The sequence below is a fragment of the Oncorhynchus kisutch genome, linkage group LG4 (genome assembly GCF_002021735.2).
Source record: "Oncorhynchus kisutch isolate 150728-3 linkage group LG4, Okis_V2, whole genome shotgun sequence".
Taxonomy (NCBI): domain Eukaryota; kingdom Metazoa; phylum Chordata; class Actinopteri; order Salmoniformes; family Salmonidae; genus Oncorhynchus; species Oncorhynchus kisutch.
This window is the reverse complement of record NC_034177.2, coordinates 24,827,646-24,839,739: the sequence shown is the minus strand read 5'-3', so window position 1 is coordinate 24,839,739 and position 12,094 is coordinate 24,827,646. Positions and strand designations below refer to the sequence as shown.

The 12,094-nt window shown below is 44.7% G+C and overlaps 1 protein-coding gene across 2 annotated transcripts; it reads left to right on the top strand.

Moving 5' to 3' along the window:
- Window positions 1–323: 323 nt before the first annotated feature.
- Window positions 324–11,997, top strand: LOC109888641 (WAP four-disulfide core domain protein 1). 2 transcript variants are annotated; one of them, XM_031822706.1, is made up of 8 exons: window positions 345–882; window positions 4,712–4,886; window positions 9,860–10,058; window positions 10,238–10,321; window positions 10,422–10,562; window positions 10,645–10,695; window positions 10,787–10,852; window positions 10,975–11,997. In XM_031822706.1, exons 2-7 carry the CDS (start codon window positions 4,803–4,805, stop codon window positions 10,849–10,851), a joined length of 624 nt encoding a protein of 207 aa, XP_031678566.1. In that variant the 5' UTR covers window positions 345–882; window positions 4,712–4,802; the 3' UTR covers window position 10,852; window positions 10,975–11,997. The 2 variants fall into 2 exon arrangements, with proteins under 2 accessions (XP_020335389.1, XP_031678566.1); XM_020479800.2 differs by lacking the exon at window positions 4,712–4,886 and having other exon boundaries at window positions 324–882.
- The last annotated feature ends 97 nt before the right edge of the window (window positions 11,998–12,094 follow it).

Sequence of the window (12,094 nt, the reverse complement as noted above, 5' to 3'; positions counted from 1 at the left end):
ATGCTATTTCACAGACGAGTGGCCCCTACTCTGGATCACGAAACATGCTTTTATTCTTTCTGGTTGAATGCCTACATTATCCTCTCAACATACAGCCTATTCAGGAATGCATAGTCATGGCACTTCCAGTGACTTTCTTACAGTTTATCATGCATTTCCTATTCCCACAAGTTAGTCATTATGTAAAATGTATGCATACATAGTTAATACTGTAATATGAAATACAGATCTGACTAAATTCAGTAACCCCTTTACAGTATACTGAAAATCTTTCTCTCTCTCTTCCCCTCCCTCCTTTGAGCTCCCTCCTCCTTCTCCCGCTCGCTTTCTCCTTCCCTCTCTCTCAGTGAAAGGCAGACATGTGCTTGCCGTGCCAGCAGACCAATGCACAGACAGCTGGCTTTCTCTCCTTGACTCCCCTAACTATCTCCCTCTTTCTTTCCCCTCCACAGTGGCTCTATTAATTCTATCTCCTCCTTTCCTTTCCTCTCTTCTTATTTCCCCTGCAGTTTCCCCTGCGCAGACGGATAAAAATAATTGTCCTATAGCAGAGCTTGTGTAATCGCTGGCTTCACAAGCACGGGAGCCACTGCCTCAACACCGGCCCAATAAGGAATACCAAGCACTGGACTGAACACCACAGTGTTGAAGAAAAGGAGAGAACATTTTCTAAACTTCAAGGAAGAAGGATACAGTAAGGAATACAGAGAGTGACAGAAGAAGAGAGAAGAAACAGAGTGAGGAGGGCAGGAGGAGTGAAGTGTTAGGACCATGCCTGGCTGTCACATCCGGACGCCCCTGATGTTGGTGCTCTGCATGCTGGTGCTGTCCTGTGGGTCAGGAGGTGCCCGGCGGATCAGAAAGAGAGGGCTTAACCAAAAGGTGGGGTGTAGACCTGATATGAGTACCTTCACTGCAGCAATACTGTGTGTGTGTGTGTGTGTGTGTGTGTGTGTGGTGTGTGTGTGTGTGTGTGTGTGTGTGTGTGTGTGTGTGTGTGTGTGTGTGTGTGTGTGTGTGTGTGTGTGTGTGTGTGTGTGTGTGTGTGTGTGTGTGTGTGTGTGTGTGTGTGTGTGTGTGTGTGTGTGTGGAGGGGGGGAGAAGGTAAAGCTGGTGGACATACAGTACATACACTGTTTTAGCAGGCTGGCAGAGGGGTGTAGTTTGGAGGTTTTAGCAATAGCAGCACCATGGTTTCATGAATGCTGTGTAGTCCCCTGTGTATTGTCCTCCCCACTCTGTCCTGGCTGTGTGAGGAGTGGAGGAGTGACAGACGGTCATGCAGAAGACTGAACACAGAGAAACAGAGCATATCCATTGTCACAGAGGGGTTTCTGTAGTAAGAGCAGCAGACAGAGACAGCGGTGGAGAGAGAGAGGGGATGTAGAGGCACACAGGATGGAGCTCTCTTTTTCCCTCCAGAGCAGCAAAGCAGAATGAGCAGCTGGCCAGCACGGCCAAAAACATGCCAACAATCTGCTAGCATGGGGAGAACATTACAATAACCACAACTTCCACTGCTTAGTAAGACACACCTGTTTTTGTATCACATCTAGGGGGATATTCTCTGATCCTGACATGTGTCTGGACATCAAATCTAATTTTATTTGTCACATGCTTTGTAAACAAAAGGTGTAGGCTGACAGTGAAAAGCTTAGGTAGGGGTAAAGTGGTAGGGGTAAAGGTACAGTAGGGGTAAAGTGATAAGGCGACAGGATAAATAATAAGATGTAGCAAGAGCGTTTGTGATGAGTCAAAAGAGTTAGTGCAAAGGGGGGGGTCAATGCAGATAGTCTCTGTAGCTATTTGATGAACTATTTAGCAGTCTTATGGCTTGGGGGTAGAAGCTGTTCACATGTTCCTGTTGGTTCCTTGACTTGGTGCATCGGTCCCACTTGCCGTGCGGTAGCAGAGAGAACCGTTTTTGACCATTTTTACACCGCCTGGTAAAGAGGTCCTGGATGTTAGGGAGCTCAGCCCCAGTGATGTACTGGGCCATAGGCACTACCCTCTGTAGCGCCTTGCGGTACCAAGCGGTGATGCAGCCAGTGAAGATGCTCTCAATTGTGCAGCTGTAGAAATTGTTGAGGTTCTGAGGGGGAAGAGGCGTTGTAGTGCCTTTTCACAACTGTTGGTGTGTGTGGACCATGTTAATTCAGTCTTGATTCTTAGCAATGTTGTGCTGCTATTTTTATTGACTTGGCCATAGCTTTTGATATGGTAGACCATTCCATTCTTGTGAGCCGGCTAAGGAGTGTTGGTGTCTCTGAGGGGTCTTTGGCCTGGTTTGCTAACTACCTCTCTCAATGAGTAGGGTGTATAAAGTCACTGCAGAACATCTGCTGTCTCAGCCACTGCCCGTCACCAAGGGTGTACCCCAAGGCTCAATCCTAGGAACCACGCTCATCTCAAATGACATCAACAACATAGCTCAGGCAGTAGGTAGCTCTCTTATCCATTTATATGCTGATGATACAGTCTTATACTCAGCTGGCCCCTCCCCAGACTTTGTGTTAAACTCTCTACAACCTTTCTTAGTGTCCAACAAGCTTTCTCTGCCCTGAACCTTGTTCTGAACACCTCCAAAACAAAGGTCATGTGGTTTGGTAAGAAGACTGCCCCTCTCCCCACAGATGTGATTATTACCTTTGAGGGTTTAGAGCTTGAGGTAGTCACCTCATACAAATACTTTGGAGTATGGCTAGAGGGTACAATGTCTTTCTCTCAGCACATATCAAATCTGCAGGCTAAGGTTAAATCTAGACTTGGTTTCCTCTATCGTAATCGCTCCTCTTTCACCCCAGCTGCCAAACTAACCCTGATTCAGATGACCATCGTACCCATGCTAAATTACGGAGATGTAATATATAGATTGGCAGGTAAGGGTGCTCTCGAGCGGCTAGATGTTCTTTACCATTCGGCCATCAGATTGCCCCCAATGCTCCTTACAGGACACATCGCTGCATTGTATACTCCTCTTTAAACTGGTCATCTCTGTATACCTGTTGCAAGACCCACTGGTTGATGCTTATTTATAAGACCCTCTTAGGCCTCACTCCTCCATATCTGAGATATATATTGCAGCCATCATCCTTCACATACAACACCCGTTCTGCCAGTCACATTCTGTTTAAGGTCCCTAAAGCACACACATCGGGTCGCTCGTCTTTTCAGTTCGCTGCAGATCGCGACTGGAACGAGCTCCAACATAAAAAAGTCCAGTTTGAGTGTCTCAACCTCTTCATTCAAAGACTCAATCATGGACACTTACTGACAGTTGTGGCTGCTTTGCGTGATGTATTGTTGTCTCTACCTTCTTGCCCTTTGTGCTGTTGTCCGTGCCCAATAATGTTTGTACCCTGTTTTGTGCTGCTACCATGTTGTGCTGCTACCATGTTGTTGTCATGTTGTGATGCTACCATGCTGTGTTGTCATGTATTGCTGCCATGCTGTTGTCTTTGGTCTCTCTTTATGTGTTGTTGTGTTGTCTTGTCTTTCTTGTCGTGATGTGTGTTTTGTCCTATATTTTTAATCCCAGCCCCTGCAGGAGGCCTTTTGGTAGGCCATCATAGTAAATAATAATTTTTTCTTAACTGACTTGCCTAATAAAATAAAAAATAAATTCAAATTCAAATTAATAAAAAAAATCCTTAGTGATGTGGACGAGGAACTTGAAGCTCTCGACTCACTCCACTACAGCCCCGTCGATGTGGATGGTGGCATGCTCGGCCCTCCGTTTCCTGTAGTCCACGATCAGCTCCTTTGTCTTGCTGACATTGAGGGAAAGATTGGTGTCCTGACACCACACTGCCAAGTCACTGACATCCTCCCTATAGGCTGTCTCATCATCGGTGATTAGGCCTAACACTGTTGTGTCATCAGAAAATGCAATGATGGTGTTGGAGTCGTGCGCCGCCACACAGCTGTGGGTGAACGGAGTACAGGAGGGGACTAAGCATGCACCCCTGAAGTGTTGAGGGTCAGCGTGGCAGATGTGTTTTTGCCTACCCTCACCACCTGGGGGCAGCCCGTCAGGATGTCCAAATCATCAAACCAAATTTAATTATATAGCACATTTCAGACATGATTGCAATGCACTTCGCAAAAAAAATTACAAATAATAAAAAGAGTAATATTTACTATACAACAAACACAAGGGAATAAAAAAAACTAAAGAATAACAAAAACTGAAAAAAGCACCCTAAGGAAAAGCAAAGCTAAAAAGGAGTTTTAAGATCTCTTTTAAATATGACCAGTTTCAGCCCCCTGAGGATCTCTGGCAAAAATTACTAAAGGCTGCCTCTCCATACGTCTTGGTCCTAGGCTTTTGGATAGTTAATTGGCCAGTGCCAGAGGACCTGAGGGACTTACTGGGTACATAACTTAAAAGCATGTCTGACATGTATTGGTGCAAAATAGTGGATTGATTTAAAAACCAATAGAAGAAGGCAGGCAGCCAGTGCAGAGACTTTAAATCCGGTGTAATGTGTGCTCTCCATCTGGTCTTGGTCAGTACCCGTGATGCAGCATTCTGTTTGTTTTGTAGTTTACCAATGACAGGAGAGCATTACAGTAGTCAAGACTGCTTGTAATAAAAGCATGAATGAGTCTTTCTGTGGTAAAAAGTTATTTTGGTCACATTCCTAATATGTGAATTGAAATTGAGCTCAGAATCTAAAATGACATCTGGTGTTTTATCTTTATTGCCCAGGATCCAGTTGCAGAGGGAGGCGTTCACTACCAGGGTCCCGAGCATAGTGACGAGCTTGGAGGGCATTGTGGTGTTGAACGCTGAGCTGTAAATGAACAACATTCTCAAGGAGGCATTCCTGTTCTGTTTCTGGGCCATCTGCCACGGCCTCTCAGGACTTTTATGTCCTCCCCAGGTGATTCGCACATCTATATTTACCATCTAATTGCTACAGCTCCATATCAATGGTAGCAATAAGGACATGAATCCCATGGGATTGGGCTGTTTGTGTGCTGAGACATCAGAACAAACAAGACTGGAAGAGGCATCCTAATTTTGCTCATTCCAGTATGTCTGCCAAATTAATTTACTAGGCTATTCCAAGATGGCTGCACTCAATATAGGTTATAATGCCTCTAGTATAGCCAGTATATACCACTCTCTATATAAATAGGATTTAAAAAATACAAATATGCATAACAAATACAAAACATAATATGGCCTTGGCATACAGTAAAAAAAATAGTCTGGAAGAAATCCACAGGTGGTAAAGTCTGTTTCATACTTGGTTTGAGTAAACTTCTGTGTAGGTCAGAGTTAATACACTTAGCCCTGAGGCCTCGATAGGAGGCCTCGATAGGAGTTATGAACGTTAATCCCAGTCAGATGATATCATGTGAGGATGGTCTGGACATTACTGTACACACCCACAGGATGATCAACTCCCCGCTGAGAGCAGGCTGGAGAAGCACCCCCACTGCTCTCTGGTGATATAATAAACATGTGATAGTCCAAACATCCATCAAGATAAAACACCATGGTAAAACAGTTAGTGCAGAAGCAGGTAGTCACCTGCATGGGGGTGATATGTCTCAGTTTAACTATTAAAAAATAGCATATGTCTGGCTACATTCCATCCTTTTATACATTAAGGTCAAAACTCACCAGCTGTCAGTCAATTAGTTAGTCAGTCAGCCAGCCAGTGACTCAGTCAGCCTCTCAGCCAGTCAGTCAATGTCATGGCAGGAAATCAAATCAAAGTTTATTTGTCACGTGCGCTGAATACAACAGTACAATACAACTGTAGACCTTACAGTGAAATGCTTACTTACAGGCTCTAACCAATAGTGCAAAAAAGGTATTAGGTTAATTAACAATAGGTAAGTAAAGAAATAAAACAACAGTAAAAAAGACAGACTATATACAGTAGCGAGGCTGTAAACGTAGTGAGGCTACATACAGATACCGGTTAGTCAGGCTGCTTGAGGTAGTATGTACATATAGATATGGTTAAAGTGACTATGCATATATGATGAACAGAGTAGCAGTAGCCTGAAAGAGGGGTTGGCGGGTGGTGGGTGTGACACAATGCAGATAGCCCGGTTAGCCAATGTGTGGGAGCACTGGTTGGACGGCCCAATTGAGGTAGTATGTACATGAATGTATAGTTAAAGTGACTATGCATATATGATAAACAGAGAGTAGCAGCAGCGTAAAAAGAGGGGTTGTGGGGGCACACAATGCAAATAGTCTAGGTAGCCATTTGATTACCTGTTCAGGAGTCTTATGGCTTGGGGGTAAAAACTGTTGAGAAGCCTTTTTGTCCTAGACTTGGCACTCCGGTACCGCGTGCCATGCGGTAATAGAGAGAACAGTCGATCACTGGGGTGGCTGGGGTCTTTGACAATTTTTAGGACCTTCCTCTGACACCGCCTGGTGTAGAGGTCCTGGATGGCAGGCAGCTTAGCCCCAGTGATGTAGTGGGCCGTACGCTCTACCCTCTGTAGTGCCTTGCGGTCAGAGGCCAAGCAATTGCCGTACCAGGCAGTGATGCAACCATGCTCTCGATGTTGCAGCTGTAGAACCTTTTGAGGATCTCAGGACCCATGCCAAATCTTTTTAGTTTCCTGAGGGGGAATAAATAACATTCTCACATAATTGTTCCTTTTGTCCAGGTGGGAAAGGGCAGTAGGGAGTGCAATATAGATTGCATCATCTGTGGATCTGTTTGGGCGGTATGCAAATTGGAGTGGGTCTAGGGTTTCTGGGATAATGGTGTTGATGTGAGCCATTACCAACCTTTCAAAGCACTCCATGCCTACGGACGTGAGTGCTACAGGTCTGTAGTCATTTAGGCAGGTTGCCTTTGTGTTCTTGGGCAGAGGGACTATTGTGGTCTGCTTGAAACATGTTGGTATTACAGACTCAATCAGGGACATGTTGAAAATGTCAGTGAAGACACCTGCCAGTTGGTCAGAACATGCCCGGAGCACACGTCCGTCCTGGTAATCCGTCTGGCCCCGCAGCCTTACTTCCCTTTGTAGTCTGTAATAGTTTGCAAGATGAGCGTCAGATAAGACGAGTGTCGGAGCCGGTGTAGCCAATCTTAGCCCTGCATTGACGCTTTGCCTGTTTGATGGTTCGTTGCAGGGCATAGCAGGATTTCTTGTAAGCTTCCGGGTTAGAGTCCCGCACCTTGAACGGGGAAGCTCTACCCTTTAGCTCTACCCTTGCAACATGAACTGGTGCTAGAGCAAGGCTGGTCTGGAAAACTTTTAAGCACAGGGGATCTCAGAATGGGAAGGAGGGTGGAGAATGGATGCTGTTGTATTACAGAAGAAAGAGATATGGATCTAAATAACATGGTCAATGCTTAAGTATGACTATCATTAAATAATCATTGCAATCCATACATCTATTTGTACGACTATCACATTGCACATAGTTTCACTGGAGAAGCTGAGTGGTGTGCTTCCTGGAGTTCTAGGAATCAGGATGTGTCTGATCTAAGGACTAGATACAGTACAGACGTCAATGGCCTGATTACAGTTTACATCACAGTCTGCAGCCAAATAAGGTCTCTGATGGCTTTAGCCCACTCTGCTGAATCGCTCAGCTTTGAAAACACTGCCCTGGAAGTAATCAATATAACAGGTCTGCCGGCATCTCTGTGGCCCAGCAGGAAGAGACCAATGACTGTAAATAAACAATGTGGGACTGAACATCAAACAGACACATAGGCACGGCACAGTACAGGACATGGTAGGGCAGCTTGGCATTCAGACTGATAGACAGGAACCGGATATTCTACTTCCTCTGCTACTGAGATCTGAGGAGAAACCATGGGAACTGGGCAGATAATGAACCATGGTCACTGTAGCTCACGTTGTCCAAACACATGGATAATCAACCTCACTCTTGTACTTTAAACCTGGAGTTGTCTGAAGTGCATTTGTAAAGATACAGGGTGACATGAGGATGAAAGTGAATGGCCTACGTTGCCTCCCATAATCATTACCTGTAAAGTTGTAAACATGATTAGAATCCTTTTGTAGACCCAACAGCATTGTGACGTGCGATTGGCTTCTCTTTGACATACTGTAGGACAGGCTAATATGGCTCGGCCTAGAAACCCTCAGGGGACAGTCAGAAGATCTGACAGATGATGGATCCAATCTGGCCAATGTGGACCACAGCTGCTAAAAGCACGGATTCTTTGAATGAAGAGAGCACTGATGTTGCCTGATAACTCATCCTGAATTTAACTCTGTTACTCTATCAAGCTCTGATCAGGTCAAAAAGCTCTAAAGGTTCATTTTGAGGAAGGAGAATCACTGTAAAGGGCATAAAACATCTGGACGTGTTACTAAGACATGGTCAATTAGCGTAAAATCAGGATCAATAACCTAACCAAGTCAGCACTGTGTTACTTTTACTGCAGTCACACTGACATGGAAGGAAAGAAAGTAGTGCACTCGTGTGTTGCCACACGCTACATGTTGATCCAGTCACTGAGCCATGGTAAGACCTGGCACCCCACCCACCAGGTTGGCAGTTGACAGAGAAAATTATTTGTGTGTTTATTACAAACATGCATTCTGTGTCAAACACCAGCGCCAAACAGTTACTTTCGTTTTTTTATGGTTGGTTTGGAAGAGCAGTCGCTTAGCCTGCCAAATAAACAGTGCAGTTTTAACGATCACGTGGAGTCGGCAAGCCCATTATCTAATTAGTGAGAGGGGGAAAAAACTCTCAGAGGGCCCCTGGCACAGTCTCTCTGTCAGGGGGAAAGGGACAGGGACACCTTACCCGGGCCGGCAGGGCATCCACGTCGAGAGCAGCAGGATGTGCACTTGAAATTACAGTGTCTGGTCTGGAGCTCCATGATAAAGATGGGCTTTGGTTAACATTGGCCAGACTACATGGAACATTTGCATCCTGATTAGTGTTGGCAGTCAGAGTGAGCCTCAGAATGAGACTGTGTGGCTGGCCCTGTACAGTAGGCTAGCTCAACTGCAACTGGAAACTGGACCTCACTGTATCTGTTGCTGTGCCAGAGCAGCTCCTCTATGTAATAGCACTTGGAAAATATTAGGAAAGACCCACAAAAGCTACCTCCTTAGCTCTATGGCTATAAGCACATCACATACAGTGATAACAAACCTGAATAAAACAGTGTTTGACATATGAAATCCTCCAAGAAGTAGTTCACACCATAGGTGAAAGGAAATAGTTAAAAGTTTATTGAACTGAGCAAAGCAGTAAGTACAGCCATGGCTGTATTACAGAACTGATTATGTAAGTGTTTCATAAGCTCCTTTAGAGAAAATCACAGACCACCACTGTTCAGGTGAGGGGGAGAATGTGTGTTTGACATAATCATATTTTCCTGTATCACATTCACATTCTGTTCCTAGGCCATCATTGAAAATAAGAATCTGTTCTTAACTGAATTGCCTAGTTAAAAAATAAATAAATAAAAAATGTTTCCCCCTTGACTTTTAATTTTTAATTTGATTTATTTAACTAGCAAGGCAGCTAAGAACAAATTATTAGCCTTCAGTTCTTCATTGCTTTACGTGTTTAGAGTGAAGGTCAAGGTGTTTACTAACAGGCATGATAGCTTAACACAGAAAATATAACAAACAGAAGAAGCTGATGGAAAATGTTGCAACAAGTATGTTACAAAAATCCATTACCGCCACCTGCTGGTCAAAGGTGTTAGGACAAGCACACGTCACAATTCATCTTTGTAGGCCTACTGTATGTACACAAAGATTCCAGCAGTCACCCACTGTGTTGAAAATGACCAGGTCCCTCTGTTTCAGCCTCAGGATAGAAGACTGCACATTTCTGTTCAAACAAAGTAATTCTGTTCTCTCCTCTAAGGATTATGAGTATCCAAATCAGCAGTCCCAATCCACGCAGCACCAGAAGAATGACCGCTGCCCACCCCCACCTCAGATGCTGCCGGAGCGGGCCTGCGAGGTGCCCGGCTGCCGCTCTGACTCAGAGTGTGAGCGCCACAAGCGCTGCTGCTATAACGGCTGCATCTACGCCTGTCTGGAGTCAGTGCAGCCACCACCAGGTAAGCGCCAGTGATCTAGGTGACAGTACACAAAACCACACTTATCGACCCATATGACAGCACGCATGGTCATACATAGCGTGGGCATAGTTCTAACCATTGGTACTAGGATATGCAGTAAAATACTGATGATATCATTAGGATCAAACTTACCAATGATGTGTGTTTGTGTTGACCAGTGCTGGACTGGCTGGTCCAACCCAAGCCTCGGTGGCTGGGAGGGAATGGCTGGCTTCTAGACGGTCCAGAGGAGGTACTGCAGGGTGAGTAGCCTGGAACATCACCATTAAAACAGACCTGAAAGCAACACCATCAGTGTGTGTGTTTAGTTTACCTCTGACCCGTGTGTCCCCTGCTCTCCAGCGGAGGCCTGCAGCACCACAGAGGATGGTGACGAGCCCCTGCACTGTCCCACAGGCTATGAGTGCCACATTATCAACCAAGGAAACCCCGCCGCTGGCATCCCCAATCGGGGACAGTGCATCAAGTCTCGTGGCAACTCTGGTAAGGTCCGATTCAGTCAGACATTTAATGTAGTTCTAAAAACTGGCATAATCACAAACTAGAGGTGCTATTTCTCATCTAGATGGACGTCCCATGAGGCAAAAGTCCTACAAGGACTATAAGGATTACTTGGGTAAGTGTGGTGATCAACTGTACTGTATACTCCATAATTATACTGCTAGGGTCTCTTTTACATGAACATGCCTGTCATTACTCCACTATAGGAATTGGAAGCAGCTCTAATAATGCAGTGGCCTATGAGAAACAACACCACAAACACATGGGATGAGGTAGGTGTTATTGGGATGCCATTTAGGAAAATAAGAGGACAGAATATAGCCTATATTGTTTGCTATGACTGAGCTATCAAAGGTCAATATAACAATCTATAATAACCATTTGTATCTGACAGATCGTAAAAAGCTGGTAGTCTCTTCAGAGCCGCCTCTCCTCAGATCTTCAGATACCGCAACACAGAACCTCAGCTATCAGAGCCCACATATCATACCTCTCTTGACAACGGAACACAGAACAACCAGACAACCCTACGGTGCTTTACACTTCCCATGTCTGGCCTGGGGGAAAGGAAGAAACCAAGCCTTCAGTTCCTACCTCTTCTCCAACTGGCACACTCCTTTGGTTGTAATAATGGTGCAGGCAGGGTTTTAAACAATACTTTGACAGATTTACACACACACAGAAACATGCTTTGGTTTAGTCATGGGTAAGACGTAATGGTGTTATGGTTGAAAAGGAGAAATGAACAAGACAAAGCCCCTTTCTTGATCGGTCTCAAAAAATAACAACCCTTTTTCTATACACAATATCAAAGTAGATGCACTGAAACCCCCCACAACCAGACACACACACTTATCTCATAGAAATAAGAGAAAATAAGGACTATGTGCTGCTGTTGGTCCTCTCACCCTTCAGGCCAGCAGGATGAAGATCCCATAAACACACAGACGAGGAACAGACCCAGAACCACCAACACAATCCATACACTCTGCTTACATGTCAAAGCATGTCAATCATGGTGGGAGAGCAAGCCGGGCCTTATACCAGTATGACCCCATCATCAACACACAGGAGCTGTTCAAAGTGTTTGTATCGACTGTACATGAAATAGGACATATTCCATTCAGTATATTCCCTCAGTCGGTCCAAAAATGAACATTAGTATGACAGAAAGACGGGTGTGAGTGGTTAGGAATATCCATATCTGGATTTTAGTACATCAAATGGTGCTCGGTTCTAAGGCTGTCTCTTCTAACAGAACAATAAGCTGGTCTACACGACTGAATTCCACAACTAATAAGCTAGAGGTATGAACAACATGTAACCATTTTCTATGAGGGAGACAGTAATATCCAAATGTCAAACTGGTGCTGTAATGTTGCTTTGTGTATTACAAATAAACTGTATGTTTGAGGAATGGTCTGCTATTTACATTATTGTAAATTGACTTAAACCCGAGACAAACTTTACACTGAAACCTAACCATGCATGATTTACTGTCCTTGCGAAAAATG